We start from the raw sequence: 27,681 nt of genomic DNA, 5'->3' as shown, positions 1-27,681 counted from the left end.
CATGTGCCACAAAATTCACTTGAATATTCTGTGCCAGTTTTAAGAGCATCTATCTCCTATTTTAGAAATGATGTTGCCACTTGTTTGTGCAGGCTACTATTTGTCTTTGGAGCACTTCATAACCCACTGATCACTGTTACTGTAATTGTACCATTATCATTTATCCTAGTCTTTATGTCAATATCCTCATTGAAAAGTCTGTTCATCATAAAAAAACTTTTGAGTTAGTCTTTGAACTACCTGTTCTGAGTAGTTTTTAAAGTATGTTCTTATATTAGTGTTTAAGGGAGGTTTTATGAAATTGTAATATTCTCACTGTATTGCAGTATAGTTAAAGTCTGTTGCAGTATTATAGCCTGAGTGAGAAATGTAGACTGGGGCACTCAGATTTTCTATGAAATTTTCAGTTATTTCTGCAGATAAGTATGGTATCTAGTAGAAGTATCCAATTTCAGTTTTTAATGTACTCTGCTAGTTAACTTTGTTCAAATGATTTTACACACTTGGCTAGTTCTCAGCAGAGAAATTTTGTCCCCTACTTACCACTACAAATTCATCGCCTCAAGTTCCATGTATCCTGACATTCTGTAGAACACTTAGATTTGTCCCAAGAATTCCACTGCTATTATATTTTGAGTTTTAGCAGATTTGAAGTACAAGTTATTATGGCAGACCACTGCATTTCAAAAACTCTTCAGATTCTGGCAATCTTCTGTGAATGCTTCTTAGTCTGTCACTAGTACCTTGTCTTGAAGCATGGATGACACTAAGATTGCAGCAATGGAATGACTGAATAAGAAAAAACTGGAAGAAAAAGAAGATAGCAAAAGGAGATGCAAAATGTAGAAGATATGTGACAATTAGAAATAAATAAATGTGAAGTGGTGAGGAGGTTATAGAAGCATGAATGTATTAAAGACACTAACCAACAGGGTCATTGATAATAACAAAAGTGATTTGGATGAATTGAAGCCATATAGGTGATATGAAATAAGCACATGGTGTAGAATAAGTTCTCACCTGACAAGTCCTGGGTAATGGGTGCAGGGAGGACGATCTGAAGTTACAGTCTGGTGAAGCTGACATGTTCAGTAACAGTTTTGTTGTTCTGTTGCCATTTTAATCACTGCCTGAGTCTGTTCATTGTTAATAACAATTGAATGATCACAATGTTGACACAGGATATACAAAAGTGGTTGCTGATCAGCTGATATATGAGTCTTCTCACAGGTAGCTAAGTTTTGACAAAATAAGTCTTGCCACTGAGGGATCTAGAGTAATATGGGGATCAGCATAGAATCTGACATGATTTTGACAATATTAGGGGGATGGTTGCAAAATATACTCCGAGTAATGTTGTAAAAATAGCACTGAAGACCAAGAATGAAGAAGTCAGTAGCTTTAACAGGAATGGTAGTGAACATTGATTCATTGTTTGATGTAAATTATAATGCTTGTAAACAAAATAAACTTTTTCATATGGTGACCTGTTGCCTCACAGTTCAGTTCTGCAAATAATAATTAGCTAGGCCTTTCCAGTATTTTTTTGCTGCTTCAGTTTGTGATTTTCCTGTCTTCAGTTGTTAGTTTGTAGATATAATATTATATTTATTTCAGAATGTTATTATTTCAGGGTTTTGTTTTTTTCATGTTACCTGAATCCCTGAAAATCCTGCCCTCTTATTTGGAATGAGCTAAACTCAAATCCTGTACCAGCTACACAAACCTTCAAAATATATTCCAGAACAGATTTTTCAAGGAAAAATTACAAATTCTTACTCGAACCTCTTTAAAACTGAAATAACGCACTCTTTCTGAAGTTTTGCTTTTTCCGTGTATTGAAACTGAATGTTAACAGAAAAAAAGGGAGAAACATCTTTTTGTTCAGTCTGCACTATTGGCCAATAACATTACAACATGATGAAGGCAGCATGCAAAAAATTTCAAACTGGCATGAAATGTGCTATATACTTCAATATGCAAATGATAAGCATTTCAGCACAACTACACAAAATAGATAGGAATAATGCCGTCTACATTCTGTGCATAAAGAAAACTAATACTGCAGGTTTACCTATCAAGATTGCAGTTTTATTGTTCCATGGTATTACTGCTCACATTGCTCAGGAGCCCACAACTGTCATATAAATATGGAATCAGTGGGTTCCAGTCTGTATTCTATTCCATGCAGGATCTCAGTTGTCCCACTCGACTAACACCAGAGAGGATAGACACATTGTTCACTCGTCCATGCAAGATTTTGCAGCCTACTGTGCATACCTTAAATCAGGAGATGAGCTTGTTTGTAGCAAGACATGTATCCTTAGACAATGTGATGATGTTTAGAGCTCTGCTGAGTGTCATTGTGGTATCAATTGCTGTGGCTTCCCTTGATGCAACAGTAGAGGGAGGTGTGCCAACTGTGGTGTTCCCAACTACAACACTGGACACAGAAGTGGCAGCGTGTATTTGCAGGTGAATACCATTTCTGTTTGCAGCATAATGATAAACATATGCATGTGTGGATGCTCCAAGGAGAACAGAGGTTGCCAGGCTCCATTCACCATCATCATAAAGGCCCAGCACCTGGTGTGATGAGATTTGGGTGCACAACACGATCACTTATGGCTCACATAGCCAATTATCTGGACAGCAGCCATTACATTTCTAATGTATTAAGGATAGTGATTATCCATATCTTCAAGGACTCTGTGACACTGTATTTCAACAAGATACCACTAGACTGCATGTTGCCCATCCTATCCTGACTTATTGTCTGTTCTTCTGGCCTGCATTGTCTCCAGATGTTTCATCCATTACAAACATCTAACTATGGGTTGCTGAGAGACTGGAAAGCCACCACTCACCAGCTAATACAATTGATGAACCCTGGCATAGAGCAGTAGCAGCATGTAATGATGTATCTCCACCTGTCATCCAAGTTCAGTTTGACTTGATACCCGGCTTGATTAGAGTGGTTATCACTGCCAGAGATAGCCTATGTACTAAAGTTTTCGCCCTGTATACCCCCAGATGACCAATAAATGTAATAATTTACTCTTCCTACTATTCTGTTTATGTTCAGTAAGTAAAATTACATATTTTCTCTATCATTCCTGGTGTTGCAGTTTTAATGGCCAGTGCATCTTTATTATTTTTTGCTCATCCAATCCATGCATTCCCAAATGTACTAAATTTATCATTCACCTTATCATGCTATGTAAAAGTTAAAGATTTTTAATTTTTAAGTTGTGACGAATCGTGCCCTACTACTTTCAACAACACATATTTAATACAGCCAATCAAAAGTTGAGAGACTTCTGTGAATATATAGCTTGCTGACTGTTGGAATAACCCTTTTCCATACTAGGTATGAGGCTATTTTTGATATAGAGTGCCATTCAATTGCAATTATTTATTCCAGATGGATGAGTTATTGTATGCTTAACAATATGATTGAAATTAACTTCATGTAAAGTTTAATTTTAATTCTTTTTAAAGTTGTTAAGTAGGCTTCATAGATGACACTTACTTTCAATAGTTAATAGCAAAGCAAATGTTAATTGAAAATTATTTCTATTCAGGTGGAGCTTATCTTCCATTGGAAGTCTCTTATCCCCCTTCATTACTTATGTCAGTACTTGAGGATGCAGGACCTATAGCAGTGTGCAGTAAGAAACAATTCTCAGATCGTCTTGTTGGTCTGATTGAAGAAGATATGACCATTCTATTAGAAGGCGATTGGCTTGAAAACTGCATGGCATATCCACCATTTGAAAAAGAAGCTGAGTGCTCCCTTGATAACATGGCCTACACTGTGTACTCCGCTGGAACCACTGGAAAACCTAAAGGTAAAATTACATTGCATTTTGTGTAATACCAATATAATCTTCACACAAAATAAATATTAAATGTATTAATGTGTATTCACACATGGTTAGCATATACCAGAGTAAACAGAAAAGTCTGTAACAACAAAGGGCCCATTTTGCTATGACTTCAAGTTACTATGGTACTTTTTATGCTGTAATTGTAGAGTTTTTACTACTGTGAATAATGCACTTGCAGTTTTTGTCTTGTAGCATTCAAATACTTTCTCAAATGTATTAGGTGTTTGATGGATTTTCTACAGTCATCTAACAAGCAATAACAAAAAACTTCAGTGCTGCAAGAGAGGTTTGAATAAACAATTTGTTGCAGATAGTCTCAAAAAACTATCTGTATTTAATTTAATAATGGTGTCTGTAAGTCACCCAGAAGATCCTACTCTGCTTATCCATTTGCTGTAAAAACATTAATTCAGTATACATCTGACTACTTCACTGAAACATGGCTCTGCATCACCATGCCTAAGCCACATATACTGTCTAACATAAAGTGGGGCATTCAGATCATCTTATACTTTCTACCACTATTTTTTAAATGCATAAGACTGGTTCATTCACACCTTTCAAGAAAAAATATATAGATGAATGCCTTATATTACATCTTCTCTGTTTTGTTTCTGAACCATACCTAATGCCCTCATCACCATTGGGATGTATAAACCCTGAACTACTACTTTCTTAATGGTCCTGTTTTTTGGTGATACCATTATTGTTGAGTAATGCTGTTAAACCACTAAGGTTAAAAATCACCCACTGATAGTTGTTTACTCAATATTGCATGTATGATGGACAGGTAACAGATCTACTGCCAACTAGGAAAACAACAAATTTACAGGAAGAAAAGTGACTGTTGTGTCCATTCACATTTTGCACATTAAACAAAATAAAATAAAAGTGATTATTTGCAAAATGTTCCATCTAATAACTATTGTATTTATACATTTGTATGTGTGAAACATTAATATTTTTGGCTGTTTTGTGTTGCCTATAGAGTTGTAAAATTGCCATAGGCTACCATAGATTATCACGAGTAAGCATAGACGACAGTAGTTTCATAGTAGCCTTGGTCAGCTAAGATCATAACCACGTCACCTGTACATTAGGTGTTTTAGAACCCTATCGGGCATTATCTCACTTAGATCCCTTTGTTGTTGTATGCAGTTAGTGTCTTACTAGATTCTCCAAGAAACAAGAAATAGCGAACCGTCTAGAAACTGTATGAGGGCATTTAAAAGGCCTAATGACCTGTGGAACATTTTTTTATACATAGTTATCCTCCTGTCTGCTACAGTATTTATAACAAAATTGAAATTGTCAATGTTTAATCACCTTTTATTCAAAAACTGTTGATTTGTAATGTGAAACAGGGGAATGTTGCAGCAAAAATAGAAAAACAATGAAGATTTATCATATAGTGCTATAAAATGTAAATTCCTCAAAAAAAAGTAAAATAAAAAAACACAGAAAACAAAAACATGTTTCTGTTATTCACAAACAACTTTTGCACTTATTAATAAAAACAGGGAACTCTTGCATTTCATCATGATGAAGAACATTCTGCTGATTACAAAATAACAATAATTATATTAATTATTTATGTTTGTGCATGTAAACTGTACTTTAATCAAAAGCCCAGAAGTTACATGATCAACTAATTTTTATTATAAAATGCAATTTATATTTTGTTAGGATATACAATACTCAATGGACTAACTGTGAACGATGTGCATTTCTAATTATACGCAAAACAAACAAACAAAGAGAAGTTCTCAACTCCCAGTTTCTCTCTCACATATTCATTTGTGTACCTTCCCATAATAATGCAACCAATACTACAACCAACCCTAGCATTTACTATGTTATTTGTGTGCAGCACCAAAACTAACCTACTGCAGTTTACATAAGGCACAATTCTAGTTGTATATGATTCCCTGGTTGCCAAATCTGGTGATTTGTATCCATGTCTGACATGTGTCCTGTTACCTAGCATTAGGATACTCCCTGCCTCGGATCTTGCAAGTGGGGAAAGAGATCCTGAATAGGCTAGACTGGACTTGCTCATCTGCTGGGTACGTTCGTGGTATGACTTGATGAGTACTCAGGGAGTCAGAAGCAGGCAAGGAATTTCACACCATGAGTGTGTTTCGTCTGGCCCAGTGGCTTCAAGATCATGTATGATCCTCATTAAGCACAGTAAATTTCTTTGGTAAGTGAATCTTAACACAAGACCCAGGGATAACAGCAAACCATACAAGAGAATACTCCCTGCTTGAACCCATGCAGAATAATGCCATAGAATTAGGTTACTCATTTAAAAGTTCTCAAAACATTTTGTATTTAACAAAAATATGATTGCAAGCAATGATCTCATTTTAAATTGATGCTTTCATGTAAAGATATGAGATAAAAGTTAACTTTGTCACCATCCCTGTTGACGTTGATGTGATGTGATGTAATTGATAAAAATTTATTTATTTATTCAAAATGAAAAATATATTTTGAGTTCTTTTCTGTGAGGCTACAAAAAATTACTGAAATAGCTATAACTACATACAATAATGTGACCATTAGTTACTCTTTAGCATCTGTGACCTGGCAAAATATGTTATAAATTCCTTTTCTTTCTCAGATGCTTGCCAGTTCTTTGTTGCACAAAGAAATTACAAGTAAAAATCAGCATAAGCAGAAACAGGTGTGCTGTCACAAGCAATACTAACGCTCCTCTTGATAGTCTACTGAAAAAGAACACTGGAAGCCACAAAGTTGTCACAAACAGTATAAACATCAGTTCCTTTTGAAAGAGTAGGTCAGCTGCAGACTATTAACAAATGATTTAAGCAGAGTAAAAGCAACATAGAAATTAAGTGTAAAGTAGGTGAGCCAGCCTGATCCTTCGCATGTGTGAACGCTAAGCAGAGGTTTTGTTCATTGGAAGCATCTAATGTGCCATCAAAGATGAGGGTACACCTTCATAATGAGGAATGTCTCCATCATTCCGGCCTGACCTCACAATCATAAATGGTGAACTCTGACACCAGATTTCTTTTTCATCATTTATAAGTTGTAACAGTTTATTGAAATACCATGATATTTGTGACTTTGAAAAGGCCATGTTTGCACGAATCATGGCAAAGCAGGTAAAAGGCACCTCTTGTAGTTCCATATATACTCGAATAGTCTGCGCCCTTGAATAATTTTGTGGGAGGGAAATTTCTTTTGCTTTAATTTGTTTTATTTACAAAAAAAAGTTCTAACAGTACAATGTGTTCAAAATTATATATGATATCAATTGGTTTGAAGAAATGCATAATAATCTTCACATGTTGTTTTACGGATTGATAAATCATTAAAACACAACCAATTCAGCAGCATGCAGCTGGCCACCATGTGGCCTGCTGGCTAGCGCATTAGCTGGGGAGCTGGTCTGGGAACATTATCCCTGCCAGCCGGGACTCCATAGGCCTACCTACAGTAGGAAAAAAAAAGTATTACCATATTTAAGAATTTAATGTTAATATACACAATAAAGTATTTTAGTCAGTATGTATGCTCCCTTACCTCTCTATTCATCATCACTTTGATTGTCATCACTAGTGGGAGAATAATTGTTGTTGTCACTATCTTCCCATAGAGTGTCATCCTCTGTTCCATCCAGTGAATTTGTAATACCACATTTTGTGAAGGTTTTTTCCACCAGTGGTTGCAGAATGGAGTCTCATGCACTTTTCACCCACTCACAAATCTGGGACAAATCCAGCCATTTGATTTTTCCACTCTGTGTGAACTTGTGGTTTTCATCATCCATCCATTACGTATACCACTGTTTAAGTGCAGCTTTGAATGGCCAATTTATTCACACATCTAGTGGTTGTAGGATGGATGTTACGCCTCCAGGGATAATGACCAAGTCAGTTTTCCCTTCTTGTAATTTGTCTTGCACTTAGCTCTATGTCTGCGGAAGCTGTCCATGACCAACATGTTATGTAAATTCAGTTATGCACCAGGAAGACATTGCCAAACAGACATCACACAATCACAAGTTCATTTTCCAACCACCCTTTCGGATTCACTCTCAGTGATATGCCTTTCACTTATGTTTTCGGAATTGTTTTCCATTCAAATATCGCGTAAGGTGGTAGCATTCATCCATCACCAGTTACACACAACATCACTGTAAACCTTTGCTTCTCACTGTCACAAGTTCATATTAGGATGCTGGATTCTTCTTGCCTGTTCACGGTGTTGTCGAGTGGCATCTCAAAGTAGACTGGCATTTGAACCACGTTACCAATTTGCCATAATATGTAGGACTGTTCGTGTTGCAGATTTATCACATAATGATGAAAATGCACTATTGTTTCCTTGTAATCACCTGGAAGCCATTGAGCAACAGTAGTATTCCTCTGGAATCCTAATCCATTTCGGTTGAAAAATCGTGATAACCAACTCCGGTCAGCTTTGAAACAGGTAATGCCTAGTTCTTTGGCTAAAACCAAAGCTTTAAGTTGGCACATTTTACTCATCACCATGCATCCATATTGTCGCTTCTCATCTACATAATTCCAGAGCCTTTTTTTGAAGTCCGGATGCTTCACTTTTTGGCCACAAAATGCCTGGGGATTACTATTAGTTTCTTAAAGCTGCATTTTGTTCTTTTGCCGGTCACAAATACAACACTCACTTATGTCATACACTCTTCCTGCTGCATGGTTTCCAATGTTCTTGGCTTCTTCAATAATTTTCAGTTTTTCTTTAGCAGTGGATGAGTGATAATAAGAACTTGTAGCCACAATTAACAAGTTTGAAGTCATTGTTAATACTTCACTTCTAATGTGCTACTGATATGCTACACACTGAAGCCACAACAATGCAGTAGTATAATGGGATCTCTTATTGGAGGCAGAGCAGTTCCAACCATGTTTTGAATAATCCACACTCCCCAGTTTTTCATCATTAAATTCGGGAAAAAACATGAGTAAGTTATTTGAGTATATACGTTATGTTCCAAGACCAGTCTACACATGTAGAATTGTCTTTTTACAATGCTAAATATGACTGAAAAATAAAATAACTCTCTCTTTGACTTCCGTTTCAGAACTAGTTGGATCCTTGATGCACATAGTTGCATGCAAACATATGCAAGTCATTATATTGTGTTGTGAGAAAAAAGACGTTGCTGTATTTGATTATGTTGTTTATCACTGTAGGCCTATTTCACCATGACTGCCATCTTCAGGTTATATCAGGTGGTCTACATATCCATATCTTTATGACCAGATGAAACTACAATTGTCCTTTTGTAACTGTGGGTTCTTTAATTACTGTGGAAGGTGGCTCATCTAGACTACAAAATATGAAATATTAGGTCACTTTATTAAATGACCGATAAAAAGATTTTCTTCACTTGATACAATCCTTTGCTACAGGAGAGTGTGATAATTTATGACTCTTATTAACTGTTAACTAACTAACTAACTAACTGTTCTCCTGAAGTTCAATTTTCAGCATTTACAAAAGCACATTCCCGAGACTTGAGTAACTTTTTAGTCCTACTTGATGATGCTAACTGCTTCAGCAGAGGTCGCAAACTGAACAGAACACTTCCATATTCAGCTCTATATTGACCCCTTGCAAGGGCACTGCTGTGCTGAGAGAGAGGACGTGTCTTCTTCAGCTTCTCCCATTCGTCATTGCATATTGCTGTAAGACATTGCTAATGTCTGCAGTATTGATGTGTACTGCCAACTTTGGTGTGGCACCATGATCTTTGGATGACACCACACATATGAAACTGATGTCTCCAGTGCTGTTACACTATTTTATAACTTGCTCATTTGATGCTGATGGAACTGTAGTAGATGTTAATTTTTTTAATAGTTATTTATACATGTGTGCTGGCAGACAACCTGCCTCTTTCTGCTGGGCTTGTTTATGGTGAGTACTTTCAATTGACTTCATGTGATTCTTTTCTTGATGGACTTTGTCAAACCTATAGTTACACCTGGGCTGTTCAGTTACTTACAACTGCTTGCTTTTTTATTGTAGAGCACTCAAGAATGAGGTTATTAGTGCCCCTGCTAAGTATTGATGTGTGTGTTATATAGACACACACTCAGTTAGTCTTATTATGTCTCTCCCTTTCACATTTACTCACACAGTCACAGTATGTCACTAATCACACAAGACTATGAAAATGGTTTGCCCCCTAAAAGCTGCTAAAATCTTGGATAATATGACACAGTAATGATAACTCAGGAAGTGATGCTAATGATAAGATTAAAGAAAACAATAATTAGTGGGGCAACTACATTAATAAGGCAATCAGATCTACCCCTTAATAAATGAAAAAGAAGAACGGACATCTCGCATAATCTTAAAACATTATACCACATTTGTTGTCTCTTTTACTACAATAAAGGACACAACAGATAGTAAACTTGCCCCTTCCTCCTTGTCTGAATATAAAATACACTCAGTTAAAATATAAAATACTAAAATCTGCATGCCACAACAATTATGCATTGATGAGTATTCTTGCTGGAGCAAGAAACCATGAGTCTTCAGCTTGTACTCTTTTTGTTGCCATGTGAAAACTATTTCATTTTGTCTAAGGGTCTGAAAGATGTATGCATGGCTGAGTCGGCTGTACCAGCCTCAATTTGTTGTCTGTCAACTGCAGCTCACTATCTTCCCACCACCACATACCTCTAAACCTCAACAGAGCCATAGAGTCTGCCATGAATGCTATGCTCACATGTCCTGATTCTCAGCATGATCACACTTCCTTCCCAGTCTTTATAGGTGGAGAAAGATATACTGTATGGTCTGGACTGTTCATCTGCTAGATTTGTATGTTGTATAAATTGAAGGCCATTCAGGGAGGAAGAGCAGGCAAAAACTTTCACAGCACAAATGTGTCTTATCTGCCCAAATGCCCTCAACACCGTATGGGTCTCTGCTTCAAACACAGTCTCTCCCTGCTGGAATCCACACAGAATATTGTTGTACAGATGGTGCATTCATTAAAATTTTGTAAAATATTGGGTTAAAAACATCTCCAGAGATATAGTGTCTCGTGTACTCCAGCTGTAAAATAACTCTGGATGTCTTCAGTAACTAGTGCATCACACAGCTCCAGTTGAGGTTAATATTTGTCCCACACCATGAGCTACTACCCCATGATTTTGACAGATCTGAAATAATCTTGTTGCTCTTGTGATTTGTAAAACTCTGTGCATGCTAGAGCACACAGTGGTTTTGAATTATGATGATTCTGCAACAACCATCACATGCACTGAGAGGAGTTGCCACCATATAGAAAGTGCTCCCCACACAGTACAAAGATTATATTTGTGTCTCATTCTGTAAGTGCCCGTGGCCAGTAATCCCACCATGATGAACAGCATTAGTGGTTTTGAGATGTGTAGGTCTCCATGGTACTTACCTATGAAGCCATAATCTAGCCAGGATTACACAAAAGTCTTAAAAATGGTATCAAACTCATTTTGTCTTCCCCCCTCCTCCCTCCAAGATTTATGACAGAGGCACATCAAGAGGTTCATACTTGATGGATTTCACCATTAGGTTTTTTTGTTTGGTAGCCACGACAGCCTGGAATCAAATGTGAGGTTCAGAAACCTCAATTAATGTTTGAAATTTAGAATGGTGTCTCATGAGCAGGTCAGGCAAATTCAAAAGAACTACAGTGATTAAAATCAGCATACATACATTTCACTGTACAAATCTGAAACCAGTATCTGCACTCCACTCCAAACTGTAAGTTACAACTGGATGGTTGTTGTTGCAGGTTTGGTTGATTATTTACTGCACTTTACAGTAACAATTTCCATATCTTGTCTGTGACAGAAAAATGTTTATGTGCTTACAGTGTTGTGCCAGATTTGTAATTACTGATTTAGCAGACATTCGTAACCATGTAAAACTGTCTCAGAATGTCATATGGTATGAACACTGTGTCTTTTCTGTGCATTAGGGTACAGGAGACATGTGTGAAATGAGTAATATAATTCATTGATTTGAAATACCAGCTTAAAAGAGCAAGCAATATTTTAAAACTAATACTTATTTTTACTGGGAATGTATTGCTATGTTTACATAATAGGCAATAATAAACAACAGCCTACTGAAATTATCAGTCTTTTAATCTGATGTAAATTTTCATTTCTGAAGCTCTTCTAATGCTCTACAACCATGAAGAGCTATAAACTGTATTCTCATACTCAGAAATATAGCTTCCATAATTAATTATGAAGAAAACAGAATAAATATTTGTGATTTAGTGACACATTCCTTTTTCCAAAGTAGGAAGTTACGAAACAAAGTACCCAATATCAAATATATTAGGCTGGGATGGAATGTCATGACAGTTAGTTAATTAGGTAGTAGTTACATTTTCCATGGATAATACGAATGATTCTTTTATCAAAATCATAAAAATGATTGGAGGATATTTATATATGATTATTGTTAACATTAATGAACATGTTAGGTTTTTTTTACTCACACCCATGCAACTACATTAAAAAAACAAGTTTTTTATGGCTACCAGTTTTTAAGTAGAAATTTGTCAATTTAAGACAAGGAGTTGTCCAGGAGAAATAATTTCAAATTAAATTTAAAACTTGCTTCGTTACCAGTCAGACATTTTATGTTACTGGGCAATATGGGAAAATAACAGAAGACGAAATTAAAAAATTAACAGTAAATATGCATACCATGTAACGAACAATTGACAAGGAAGCAATGCAGAAAACAGTAATACCCCAGTATATTAAAATCACAGAAGAAGAAACCAAAAAGTTAACAGTAAATATACCTTCACTGGAATGAACAAATGGCAGGGAACCAGCACAGAAGACAATATCACCATGTAAAAAGACTAAGGAGAAAGCTTTACCAGAGTGGACAGAAGTTAAAAACAACAGATCACGATGAAGCACAAGGCAGAAGTGAGCCTCCAAACAACATATGAACAATTTTTATGGCCCAATCCACAGCAGAAGAAAACAACCAAGAAGAGGTCCAGGACCCCCAGGAGGTGAAAATCAGGTCAGAAACGAAAAGACTAGAGCCTACTCTTCAAATAAGTAACCAAGCACGAAACATACCTGTCATAGAACTGAATAATTCTTTAACTCTCCTATATCATAATGTACAGGGCTTTACCAGTAAGCTATATAAGCTAGAGGTCCTTTTGAATGGTTCATTGAAGGAGATTTTTATCTTGTGTATAACTGAACACTGGCTACAAGAAGTACAAAAATGTGCAGTTGGGATTTCAGACTTCCAGTTGATCAGCAGCTTTTACAGGGAAACATACAGAGGGGGTGGAAAATAAACAAATAAATAAATATAAACAAAGATGATGAGACTTACCAAACAAAAGCGCTGGCAGGTCGATAGACATACAAACAAACACAAACATACACACAAAATTCAAGCTTTCACAACAAACGGTTGCTTCATCAGGAAAGAGGGAAGGAGAGGGAAAGACGAAGGGATGTGGGTTTTAAGGGAGAGGGTAAGGAGTCATTCCAATCCCGGGAGCGTCTGTGTATGTTCGGATGGATATGTGTGTATGTGTGTGTGTGTGTGCGAGTGTATACCTGTCCTTTTTTCCCCCTAAGGTAAGTCTTTCCGCTCCCGGGATTGGAATGACTCCTTACTCTCTCCCTTAAAACCCACATCCTTTCATCTTTCCCTCTCCTTCCCTCTTTCCTGATGAAGCAACCGTTTGTTGCGAAAGCTTGAATTTTGTGTGTATGTTTGTGTGTCTATCACTGTGTGTGTGTGTGTGTGTGTGTGTGTGTGTGTGTGTGTGCTAACAGATAGTAAAATTATAATTGCATGTGTATATAGGTCCCCATCTGTCAACTTTGAATTATTCTCTGAAAATTTGTAAAATCCTCTCAACTATCTAAACAGTCAGTCTAAATACAAAATTGTGCTTGGGGATTTCAATATTAATTTCAAGGACAACTGTAAAAAAGGGCAAAAACTTGTTAATCTGCTAAAAACATACAATATGAACATGTGTGTAGAAGATATCGCAAGATACAGCAGCAAAAGTGAAAGTACTATAGACCAAATATTCATTGACAAATCAAAATGTGGCTTTAAATCTGAGGTATTGGATACAGGTTTCTCTGATCATCAAGCAGTTAAATTGACTTTAGGTAAATCTCATGAGAAAAGTGACAACGGGAGATATATTGAGAGAATATTAATTAATGATGACCATTAGGGTATTTAATCTAATGTTAAAAATTGTAAACTGGGACATGGAAAGGAATAGTTCTGTAGATACAAAATTCAGCAAGTTCTTGTCAAATTATACATACTGCTATGATATTTCATTCCATCTAAAGAGAATCAAAATTTTAAAAAATCAAATTCATTTATAACAAGTGAAATCAGAGAATGATCAGAAAGTCTTAGAATGCTACATAAGTGTGCAAGAAAAATACTATCTTGAAACCATATTCCAAGTGTTATAGGAAAAAGCACAGGGAACTATAATTGCTGCAAAAAGGAAGCACAATGATTCATATATCAGAAAGGGTAACAACAAAATGAAAGCTATGTGGAAAGTTATTAATAATCATGCAGGTAAACATGAAAGTGCAGGTAATAAAATCACCATAAAACACAAAAATGAAGTTGTTGATGGTCCACTTCTAATAGCTAATATATTTAATGATCATTATATTAATGTAGCCCTAAACCTGATCACCTCTAAATATAATCCAAAGACAAAGGTAACAACTCCAATACATGAAAGGACAATGTACATATATCCCATAACACCCAAAGAAGTACAATCGGCTATTATCAAACTAAAGAGTAAAATGTGTTGTGTTGGCAGAAGAGCCAACACCGTATTACTAGGGGAGGCCGAAATGCACACGTTTTAGCTCACGCAGGCAGGTGTGAGGAGGGAAGGACTATACTGACGTGAGGTCTGGAACATGACGAGGTATTAGAATTCAGAAAGTGGGTGTAATTAGTTTGATACTTAACTTTAATCCATTAATGATGAACGTCGCTCTTGACGGTACATGATTCACAATATTGTCTGTTCAGAATTCATTCTAATTACTGAATATGGCGCCTTGCTAGATCGTAACAAATGACATAGCTGAAGGCTATGCTAAACTGTCATCTCTGCAAATGAGGCTGTATGTAGACAGTGAACCATCATTAGCAAAGTCGGCTGTACAACTGGGGCGAGTGCTAGGGAGTCTTTTTAGACTAGACGTGCCGTGTGGCGGCACTCGGTCTGCAATCACTGATAGTGGCGACACGCGGGTCCGACGTATACTAACGGTCCGCAACCGATTTAATGGTTACCACCTATCAAGTGTGGTGTATGGCGGTGACAACACATTCCTCCCCCACAAATCGTCGGACAGTTGTGGTATAAGGCCTCCGCCCGCCGTTGGGAGGACCCCCATGTTGACGTATGCAACGAGGTGGAGAGCCTAACAACAGGCGAGGCTGTGCCACCCGCACCCTGCCTTTCGAACTGCGGGGAGCTAGTGAACACCTGAAAACCTAGTCCAGGGTGCACGCCAACATGCGGTGTTTGTGCCCGTAGAGAGACAGAAGGGGCCGAAGGGTCAACCTCCATCGGGCCGGGGCACCCGACGGGCGATGACGACATATGGTCTAGAGCGGGCAAGAGTTCCATGTCGGAGGACAACTGGTCACGGCGGCAGCGCGTCGCCATGGGGCAAAATGGAAGACAGCGCCAGTAACACCTGGGGCTGAGGCGAGCCAGTAGATGGGTCCCCGGGGCGCTGACTGGACGGCACCGTTGCTGAAAGCAGACAGCGAGCAGCAGATCTCGTCCGATGACAGAGGCGCAGCTGATTGAGATGCTGGCGCACCTCACCAGAGGCCCCCAAAACCAGATACGTAGCACGTCCGAGGCAGTGAAGAATGCGCCCTTCGAGCCAATGCCATGAACCTCGATAGTGGCAGTAGTAGACAACGTCGCCTGGGAAAAAGTAGGTGTCTGCCACTGCACAGGAACCTGATGCGGCGGATGTAGCAAAGACATCAAGGTTCAATGAGAGCGACCGTGGAGCAACTCAGCCGGTGAGCGACCATCTCGGGGCTGAGAGCGATACGAGGACAAAAAGAGCAATAACGCATCCTCCCGAGAATGCGACTCTTTGAACTTCAACATCTGTGACTTGAAAGTCCTGACCAATCATTCAGTGGCACTGTTTGACTGTGGCAAAAAGGGCGCAGACGTCAGATGTTGAATACCATTGGCCTTGCAGAATGACTGAAATTCAGCAGACATGAATTGTGGGCCATTGTCGGAAACAATTGTCTGTGGAAGACCTTCAATGCAAAAGATAGCAGGTAACGCTTGGATGGTAGCAAATGATGTCGTGGAAGACTTCTGGACAACAAAAGGATAATTACTGAATAAATCTATCACAACCAACCCTCGAGCATTCCAGAATGGACCAGCAAAATCGATGTGTAAGCGTTGCCAAGGGAAAGTGGCTTTTGGCAATGCAAAGAATTTCCGCGGTGGTGCTGATTGTTGTTTGGCACATGCCATGCAAGAGGAGCACATAGTCGTAATCGCGGCATCGATTCCGAACCAAGTACAGTGCTGATGAGCAAGTTGTTTCGTTTTTGCTATACCCCAATGTCCTTGGTGGAGAAGTTTTAAGACAGAGGACTGTAACGAACATGGTACCACGACCCTGGACTGATCATTATCAGAACGCAAAAACAAAACACCACGTCAAACAAAAACTCTCTCCTTGTGAGCAAAAAATCGGCGAACCAATGACTTGGACAAGGGCCATTGCGTAGCAACAAAACGCAGACCGGTAGCAAGGACAGGATCGGCAGTTGTGGCTGTAGCCACATGACGAAAATCAATCGGAAATGATTCGACCACGTATTGGTTTCCAAATCAATGAACATGCAAGCAAGTTCGGAGGAATCAAATGCTCTATGCTCAGCAACAGGCAAATGGGACAACGCATCGGGTTCCATGCTTAGCAGTGGACCGGTACAAGATATCGTAGCGGTACTGCGAGAGGAAAATAGACCAGCGAATGAATTTCTGCGCTGTACGTGGAGATACAGGCTTGTTCGGATGAAAAAGTGATGTCAAAGGTTTGTGGTCTGTGATTATGGTAAAGTGACGACCACACAAGAAGTCATGAAACTTTGTAACACCAAATACGAGAGCCAATGCTTCTTTCTCGATCTGTGAATAATTTATTTGCGCAGACGAGAGCAATTTGGACGCAAAGGCAATAGGGCGATCGTGCGAGCCATCTTTGTGCGCAAGCACAGCACCGATCCCGAAATCCAATGCAATTCCGGCCTGAAGAAAAGGTCCTGGAATGGTTTGGAGTTTCCGATCTGAGCTTTTTCTGGCAAACACTCTGAACATGCCCTTTTTTATTACAGTAAAAGGAAATAGTTTGATGTGACGGGCAATTCGCACACGAATGTTTAGTAGCCCATGTTTTAAGCACTGCATTTGCTTGCCGGCGCGGCACATGTGGCTGAGAGCCTGGCGGCAACGGCACGGCCGGGCACGAGGGCTGTTTACTGCTCCGTGCAGCTCGCCCAGCGGGCCGGCTAACCTGACACACGGCTGGTGAAGTTTCAAATGATTCCTGAGCAAAGTCAAGTGTGTCCTGCTGATCCAATATGTCCATCACTTGTTGAAGGGAGGGATTTGCTAGTTTCAAAATCTGTTCCCTTATACGAACATCAGAAACGTTCTGTGCAATTGCATCATGTACCATAGTATCTGAATATGGGAGTCCACATTGACACTCAAAAGTGCAATCCCTAGTAAGGCCTTGCAAGGTTGCAACCCACTCCCGATTAGTCTGACATTTTGTACGAAAGAAGGTATACTGTTTCACAACTACATTGACTGTTTGTTTGAAATATTCATCTAATGCAGACAGAATTTCGTTGTAGGACAGAGTTGCTACGTCGCGTCGGGGAAATAATTTAACTATCACTCGGTAGGTTTGCACACCGACGGACGGCAAAAGAAAAGGCTACCGCTCGCTACCTTGAATTCTGGAGGTGACGAGATGGAATCCAAATTGGTGTGACCACTCCGTCCAGCTTTCCAGTGCAGCATCAAAAGGTCTGAAGGTCGGTGCAACTGCTTGTTGTGGCTGCGTTAGCGGTGGAGCGGCGGCTGCCGCATCGTTTTGCATTGCACGTTGACCCTGGACGAGCTGTCTAAGGGCATCCAGTAATGCCTGCATCTGATGATTCTGTAAGCGATAAAATTTGGACAGTACATCTGGAGATTGTGGCGAAGCCATTACACAATTAAATCAGGGTAGTATAGATAAGAACACCGTTTTTACACTTGTCACCAATGTTGTGTTGGCAGAAGAGCCAACACCTTGTGACTAGGGAGGCCGAAATGCACGCATTTTAGCTCATGCAGGCTGGCATGAGCAGGGAAGGACTATACTGACTATGAGGTCTAGAACATGACAAGTAATTAGAATTCAGAAAGCGGACATAATTAGTTTGATACTTAACTTTAATCCATTAATGATGAATGTCGCTCTTGACGGTACATGATTCACAATATTGTCTGTTCAGAATTCATTCTAATTACTGAATATGGCGCCTTGCTAGGTCGTAGTAAATGACGTAGCTGAAGGCTTTGCTAAACTGTCGTCTCTGCAAATGAGGGCATATGTAGACAGTGAACCATCATTAGCAAAGTCGGCTGTACAACTGGGGCGAGTGCTAGGGAGTCTTTTTAGACAAGACCTGCTGTGTGGCGCTCGGTCTGCAATCCCTGATAGTGGTGACACATGGGTCCGACGTATACTAACGGACCGCGGCCGATTTAAAGGCTACCACCTAGCAAGTGTGGTGTCTGGCGGTAACACCACAAAATGACCTGTCAATTTGATGGTACCCCTGACAAAATTATTAAATATAGTACCAATAATGTTGTCCCTCAACTTGTGTACATAATCAATGACTCCTTTGAAACTGGTGTGTTTCCAAGTAAACTTAAGCAGTCAGCAGTAATTCCAGTTTATAAAAGTAGTGACAAGTTTAACATTAAAAATTTCAGACCTCTATCATTATTATCTGTATTTTCGAAAATAATTGAAAGACTAATGTATGACAGATTGCTAGTCTTCCTAAACAAAAATAAAATTCTTGTGAATGCACAGAATGGTTTCAGAAAATGAAAATCTACACAAAACCAGCTCTCTTCAGTTTCCTAAAACTTGTTTACAAAGCTATTGAGGACCAGGAACTGATCTATGAGTTGTTTTTGTACCTTTCCAAAGTGTTCGATCTTATAAATCATAATCTATTGCTGTTAAAACTGTATAATTATGTTGTCCATGGTATTTCCTACGAGTGGTTCAAGTCATATTTAATTGAAAGGAAACAAAGAGTAAAAATTACTCAAGACGGGAATGTATACCATTCTGAATATAAAAAAGTTAATTGTGGGGTGCCCTAGGGCTCAGAATCAGGACCATTGTTATTCTTGATTTATATTAATTATCAGTTTTCAACAGTTGATACCATATTATTTGCTGATGATACCAGTTTCATTATAAAAGAGAAGAATGATTATGAGATGCAGCAAAAAGTCGACAAACAGCAGAAGTGGCAGAAAAATGGTTTAAAGATAATTTTCTAGTTGCCAATGACAAGAAAACTGTATTTATGAACGTCAACATATAAGGAACAAAAATAGGACCAATGTAAAATTCACATTATCGAATAGCCAAAATTAGCAAAAGAATCACATAAAATTCTTAGGATTATGGATGGATGAGCATCTAAGATGGGAAAAACAGGTAGAAATGCTTCACAAAATATTAAGCAAGTACTGTTACATATTAAGAGTGCTTAAAGATTGCTGCAATACTGAAACAGTGTTAAGTGCTTATTACACATACTGCATAGTCTACTGAAATATGGAATAGTGTTCTGGGGAAATACCTCTTTTGCAAAGCAGTCTTTTAGGCTCCAAAAGAAAGCTTTTAGGTTAATAAGTGATGTTGCTTACAGAGCACTATGTTGGGGTATCTTTAAGGAATTAAAAATCATGACTTTACCATCTATATTTATATTTGAAAGCATATGCTTCATTAAAAACCATCAAGTTTCACCTTTGAATAGTGAGATCCACCATTATCAAACAAGAAACAGGGATGATTATCATAGGGATGTGCACAGAAAATCACTATATCAGGGTAGTGCTGTTTACAAACCAAAAATTCTGTAGAGATAGCATCAAAAAATACCAAACACTAATACATTCCAAAAAGAACTAAAAAGATCAACTAATAAACAACAGTTTTTACAGCATTAACGAATGCCTGGAATGTTGCTCAAATCTGTAGATCTACTTCATAACTCTAAACAAAAATTCATAGTTATCCACCATACCTAGATAAAACCAAACTTCTTTCATTCATGTATGTATGCAATTATGCACCTAACTTTTGTGCTGTATGTTACTATGCCTAGTTAACTAAAGTACTGGTATTTAATAGTTTTAGTAAAATCAATCAAGGGGTTTCACAAGCTTTTCTGCTATTTGTATGTAGTACGTAAGCAGAATAATGTTTTGTTCTAAAGATGTGTTGATACCAATGATAAGATTTTGTACATGATGTAAATATGTAATATTTTATACTGTTCTGTGCTTTGACAAGTCCAATATCATGAATGTGATAATACGGGTGCTAAATAAATAAATAAATAAATAAAATAAATTAATAAATTATCTGAAATTTTTATTGCTTCATCCTCAGCTCCTCTCTGTACCACTGACACTTTTAACACTGGGTAATAAAAGTCATTTTTCCCTCTAGTGTTGTAGGTATGAATATTAATGTGATGGATTACTTACAACATGTCTTATTAGCGAATATATATTTTGTAATGGCGTGGTTAAAATTGCCTATTTATCTGCTATCAATACTTCCTTTCTGAGTGATGAATTACCCCAGAAAATTATTTGATAAGACATTATTGAGTGGAAATATCCAAAATATGTCAAGAGGTTGATTTGTTTGTAGCAAAGATTAGCTATTTTATGAAGAGCAAAAATAGCTGAACTTAATTGTCTGAGAAGCTCAGTAACATGCTCCTTCCAGTTCAAGTTTTCATCAATATGTACTCCCAAAAATTTGGAGCATTCTACCCTATTTAGTGACCCTTGCTCATGTTTTACATCAATTATTGGCATGACTCTACTTGTTGTATATAACTTAATATAGCATTTTTTTTTTTTCAAAATTTGGGGAGAGTCAATTTTATGACCAATTCTGCTTTTTGAATGTTAAGTGGAAGGTCATTAACACATGTAAGGAATAGGAGTTGGCACAGAATTGAACCCTATGAGACCTCCTATGTGGTTTCTCCCCAGTCACTAAAATTTTCTATCCTTCCAACATTGTTTGAATTATTATTCTCTTTGTTAGGTATTATTCAAACCAGGTGTATATAAAGCCATCAGTTCCATAAAACTTGAGTTTTTCTAAGAGAATAACATGATATACACAATAAAACACCTTGGGAAGATCACAAAGACTCATCATAGCACTGCACTACTAGCCAAGAAAGAGCTGTATCATATACATTTAATCAAGTAAACCTAATGAGAATATTTTGAAAGAAACATATGTGAACAGGCACCATAAATTGATATAACAGTATGTTTAAGTTTCAACTAACAGTGAAGGTGTACATTTTAATTCTTAATTGAAATACCAGTTATTGAAAGTCTTTGCAGTTTTTATTCTTTGGACATTAGGTAATGGTCTAAGACATGTTTCTGTGCCTAATTTTCATCTCCTGGTGCCTTATGTTTCATCAGGAACCTAAATTATGCAGTAGGTTAATACACCAACTTGAAACAAAGTCAACAAGCCAAATTGTTTATATATAACTGTTTAGTTTCTGAGCTTGTTGAAGTTTGAATATTGTCTAACTGCATATTTTAGCCTCAATGGATTTCTCCAGGAATAGGAGACAAAACATCAAGCACAGAAATATGCCCTAGACCATGACATAATGCCCAAGAATAAAAATAACCATGTTATTGAAATATTTGAAAAACTGCTTTTGAATACTTACCTTTTTATTACTTTTTGTGTCATACCCATTAGGTATACAGTGTCCACATCGTGGAGCAGTTTTTTCTTACCACTGGCGACATCTTGCATATCCATATGAAGAGACAGAGCGAGAGGCCTGCAATGTATTTTTTGTCTGGGAAATGCTAAGGCCGCTGATGAAAGGTAAGTTGTTTGACCTGTAAAATAATAAGACATAAGAAGTAAAATAATTATAAAAATGAAATTTTGGTATATTTCATCCACATCTGTAGAAAAGATATCCTCAGAGAAATGTTTTGAAAGTTTGAGCAGGGTCTACCTGTTCTTCTCTGTAGCCTACATAATGTTAAGCTGTGTATCTAATGTTAAGAGTTTTTTGCAGAGGAAGTCTACCATGAGTCATAAATAGAGTTATGTTGTACTTTGGGGAGTCATTCAAGATCCATAGGATGCTGACTAGAAAAACAGGAAGGAAGATGGGGTTTAACATCCCATAAACAACGAGGTCATTAGAGATGCAGCACGTTCTTGGATTGTTTTGAGGATGGGGAAGGGAATTAGCTGTGCCCTTTTCAAAGAAACCACCTAAGTATTTGCTTTAAGTGGTTTAGGGAAATCATGGAAAACCTAAATCTGGTAATATTACTTGACTCCTGAAGAGTAAAATTAATTTATTCATTCTTCAAATTGTGACAACTTATGTAGCAGATGTTTGAGATTCCCATTCATTTTTCCCTACTCAAACACCATTCACTTGAAGAAGAAAATTTATATAGTTATATAGAATGGATAATAATTTTTAATTAATATGATATTTCCACATATTTATGTAGTTTGATGTAGTTCACCCATATTTTGAAAAACTAATCAGATGATGCTGAGCAGTGTATCAAATGCATGAGATACTCAGTGTTATTTTCTGCATCAGGAAAGTCTTAAACAATTGATTATATAATTATTTGAATAATATTTTGTGGTTAAAAGCCTCAGTGTACATGTAGGTAGGGCAACAACAGCTATGAGTAGTCATCTTCGACATTAATAAACCACTTCAGCTGTATTTAGTCTTTATTATGAGTCACTACTGGTTTCGTGGCACCACAAGCTACATCTTCAGGTGATCATATGTTTTAGTTATATGTTCACCTGAAGATGTGGCTTCTAGTGTCAAAAAATTGGTAGTGATCCAATAATAAAGGACTAAATACAGCTGAAGCACTTTATTAATGCCCAAGATATTCTTATCAGTTAGAGATTAATAATTACCAAGAATGCTGCTGTCCAACCCAAAGACTACATAAGCTTACACTGAATGACAGTGATAATGAGTGCACCGAGACGTGATTGTAGAGCAGGGCCCACAAAATAAAAAGGTTGGATTTTAATCCTTTCCTGTAATGGACTTTTGATTTGTAATAAAAATCAATGTAATTGTGGCTGGCTAGCCAGGTGACTACCTGAAAATCTCAATACCATGGGTGGTATAACTGAATTGAGGCAGTAATGAAGTTGTAACAGATGCATTTCTATGAAGATAATCTTTATTATTTCAAGATAGTATTATATGCAGATGTGTCTGGAAAATTTGCAGCAGGCTTTGATGACTCTTCACTTTCCAAAACAACAGTGTGTTACTAGTTTCATCATTTCAGGCATAAGTGAAACTCTCTTGAGGACAAAAATCAGTAGCTGGTGCTACTAAAGTAAACAACCTTTGAGTCCACATTCCTCTTGCACCTGTCTACAAATGGAATGCACTCATGGAGATCAGCAGCAGTTTATAAGATTGTGTATGAGGATCTTTTAATTTATGTCTTTAGTCATTGGACACTGCACCTTCTAACTTGTGATCAAGAAACTCAGAGCATTTAATTTTGCCAGCATATGCTAGGAAAATTTGATTCTGGCAGGTCACGATGATGATGATGATGGGGCGCTCAACTGCGTGGTTATCAGCGCCCGTACAATTATCCAATCTTTGCTCAGTCCAATTTCGCCACTTTCCTAGATGATGATGAAATGATGAGGACAACACAAACACTCAGTCATCTCGAGGCAGGTGAAAATCCCTGACCCCGCCGGGAATCGAACCCGGGACCCCGTGCTCGGGAAGCGAGAACGCTACCGCGAGACCACGAGCGGCGGACCTGGCAGGTCAAATTGGAGGCAGTCATCTGTATAGACGATCTGAGAGGAGAGCCATCCAGTAATAGTGGAAATTGCATAAAGTGTGAGGAAAAGGATGGTATACACATTCTTTGTGGAAAGTGGGCATGTCACTACCAGTGTATTGACAGAAGTAAGACTGTTATTCTAGGTTGGCATTGTGGAGATTCAGTGCCTGAACTATTTGAATTTATCAAGCAGAAACATCCAAATCATGTCTAGCAGGGATTCTGCCTCATCATTACGATGTACCAGCTCACCATGCTCCTAAAACAAACTCTTTGCTCTGGATTCTCAGGTCCAGACACTTCCCCATCCACCTCTTAGCCCTGACGTAACTGTCCCTGTTTATGATACATACCTAAAAGGCCTACCAAAAGAAGCCTACCATGAACAGATGCAGCAGTGCATAGAATACCAGCAAGAGCACATCAAAAAGTTTGTGAAGGTTATACATCACAGGTATTGCTTTCCAACAAACTGCATAGGGAGTTTCCCACACTGTATGCTTTAATATGTTCCCAAACCATCAGAATATAGTATCATCATGTTCAAGTTAATGATACAATACACCTTATTTTATTTACACCAAGGCATAGAGGATGTAATAAAGTCTGGAAATATGAATTTTCATGACATAAATTGACATTTTAACCATTTACTTTGAAGGCAGTTTTTCCACATTTTTAAGGTTTAGATTTTGATAACTGTAATAAAGCAGGTTGTCTTTAGTCTGCTAAAAAACAGATAAATAATTTTATGTCCACAGGGAAAACTTTATACATTGTGCCAGATGATATAATTTATGATCCACCTAGGCTTTTCACATTTTTATCAAAGCATAAAATTACACGAATGATGTTCACTCCATCATTGCTTCAGACACTGCTTGACTTCAACAAGGATAATGCAATTCAAGAAGCTTTCAAACACATGAGGTAATAAAACACTGGATATATTTCCTAATCAATGCTACACTTTACATACCTGTTGATCTAAGTTTACTTCTTGTTACAGGCAAATATGGTTCTGTGGAGAAGTTGTTACAATGATACTTAGAGACAGATTTGCAAAAATTTTTCCTCAAGTGAAGATGCTGAATTTGTATAGTGTTTCAGAATGCCATGATATTGCATGCGCAGGTATCCTGAAGATTTATGTTTGAATCTGATTTAATTTTCCTGATGATGAGTATAAGGCTATTCCACCATTCTTCTTTTTATCTTCTATTGCAGACTTGTCAGTAATACCTGATCCAGAAAAGCGTAAGTTTTGTCCTGTGGGGAAGCTTCTACCAGGAGTACATGTAATTATAATGGATGAAGAATTTAATATTAAACCAGTTGCTGTACCAGGAGAGGTATGTATTTAGCTATAATATCTACATACTATCAACGTCCATAAATTTTCTGGTTAATTACATGATTCATATCAGTTTCAGTTGTTATCTGGGATGGAAAGTCTGTGTGGAGAGATTTATTTATTTTACACATCTAGTTCCATGGAACCAAACTGGGGGCAAATCTCCATTATCATGGAATATGTCAGTACATGAAATTAACGTCAGAAAAGTTAATAATAGATAAAAATAAATTTACATGAATCCTGTGCAAATGACAAACTGTATATAGTACCATAATCAACGATATATCTCAAGTTTTTCCAATAACTCCCTCAATAGAATAGGAGGAGTGAACCATGAGGAAATTCTTCAGGTTAGACTTTAAAGTGTGAGAATCACTGCTAAGAGTGTTTAATTATTATAGCTTACTGAAAATGGATGCAGCAGAATACTGCACACTTTTCTGCACGAGAGTCATGGAGGTGCAATTCAAATGCAGATTGTATGTGTGCCTAGTGTTAACCGAATGAAAGCTACTAAATCTTGTGAATTAGCTCATATTGTTAACAACAAAATCATCAAAGAATACTCTTTGTCAATAGGAATAGTTACCACATCTTGCATATCCATATGTCATAAGCAAATGAAAATAGGCTAAGTAGACTAATTTGCACCTCACCATATCTCTTACTGCAGATACTGTTCCAGTGGTGAGTATAGCAGCACCCATTTTTTGAACAAGATTCAGAAATTTTGCTTTCCATGACAGATTACCATCTATCTAAACACCTAGAAATTTGGATTGACCAGACTTGATAATAATATGCCAGTTCAGTTTAATCAAAATGTCAATTTTAATTGAATTGTGGGTTATAACATGTAAAAACTGAGTCTTACTGTGGTTAAGCATCAATTTCTCTTCTACAAGCCATGAATGTATGTCTTGGAGTGTACTATTTGATACATCACCCATGTATCATCCTTCATGACCAAGCTAGTGTTTACGAGCAAACACAAATATTTTAGAATCACATTAAAAGACAGAAATAGTAGTCGTCGTCCTCACCCTTGCGGCATCCTCCACTTAACCATGCCTCAGTCAGATGCCTCCTCATAGTAGCTCTCATTACTATGGAGAATAACTTTTTGCTGTCTGTTGTTACAGTATAAGAGGAACCCATTGTGAGCTGCTTTTCGTATTCCATAATGGCCCGACCTCTACAGTAATATTCTGTGACTAACACAATAAAATGCCTTAGGTAAATCAAAGAAAACACCTATTGTTTGCAACTTTTTGTTTAATCCCACCAGTGCCTCACTGAGAAAAGAGAATATAGTGTATTCAGCTGCTGAACCTCTTCAAAAACAAACTGTAAATGTGACAGAAAATTATGTGGACTGAACTCATCAAATATTCTTATATATACAGCATTTTTAATAACTTATACAACACCAGTGGCGTAGAAATAGGTCTAAGATTATCTACGTTATCCCTTTTTCCTTTTTTTTATAAAGTGGTTTCACCATTCAGTACTTTAATCATTCAGGAAATTGAACAATGCTAAAGGAAAAATTGCAAATGTGGTTAAGTACTGGGCTAATGTATACTGAACAACAGTGCTTTAGTACCGTGCTAGATATCCCATTATCTCCACGAGAACCTTCAGTCTTCAGCAATTTGATAATTGACTCAATCATTCCCCCCCTCCCCACCCCCCCCCCCACCCCCCCGCTCGGTCACGGCCCCCCTTGTCATTATCGTGAAGATGAAGCTGTATTTCAGATAGCAGTCTTGGAAAGCCATTTCTAAGAGGGTTATATGATTCCTTGTAGATAATAAGTTTTTATTTCATCTGCTATGTTCAGAATAGTCCCCCATTCGGATCTCTGGGCGGGGACTACTCAGGAGGACGTCGTTATCAGGAGAAAGAAAACTGGCATTCTATGGATCAGAGTGTGGAATGTCAGATCCCTTAATCAGGCAGGTAGGTTAGAAAATTTAAAAAGGGAAATGGATAGGTTAAAGTTAGATATAGTGGGAATTAGTGAAGTTCGGTGGCAGGAGGAACAAGATTTTTGGTCAGGCGAATACAGGATCATAAATACAAAATGAAATAGGGGTAATGCAGGAGTAGGTTTAATA

At 37.6% G+C, this 27,681-nt stretch overlaps 1 protein-coding gene across 3 annotated transcripts in view; it reads left to right on the top strand.

Moving 5' to 3' along the window:
* The window catches only part of LOC124721554 (glycine betaine reductase ATRR-like), a 314,803-nt gene that overhangs the window by 149,195 nt on the left and 137,927 nt on the right, over positions 1 to 27,681 (top strand). For all 3 annotated transcript variants that reach the window (XM_047246588.1, XM_047246590.1, XM_047246589.1), the window contains exons 4-8: positions 3,585 to 3,851; positions 22,082 to 22,213; positions 24,966 to 25,134; positions 25,214 to 25,338; positions 25,432 to 25,556. In XM_047246588.1, the coding sequence (XP_047102544.1) occupies positions 3,585 to 3,851; positions 22,082 to 22,213; positions 24,966 to 25,134; positions 25,214 to 25,338; positions 25,432 to 25,556 (818 nt within the window). The remainder of the gene's footprint in view (positions 1 to 3,584; positions 3,852 to 22,081; positions 22,214 to 24,965; positions 25,135 to 25,213; positions 25,339 to 25,431; positions 25,557 to 27,681) is intronic.

Source organism: Schistocerca piceifrons, chromosome X (assembly GCF_021461385.2).
Source record: "Schistocerca piceifrons isolate TAMUIC-IGC-003096 chromosome X, iqSchPice1.1, whole genome shotgun sequence".
Lineage (NCBI taxonomy): Eukaryota > Metazoa > Arthropoda > Insecta > Orthoptera > Acrididae > Schistocerca > Schistocerca piceifrons.
The sequence above is the reverse complement of the archived record's forward strand: the minus strand, read 5'-3'. Positions and strand labels throughout refer to the sequence as shown.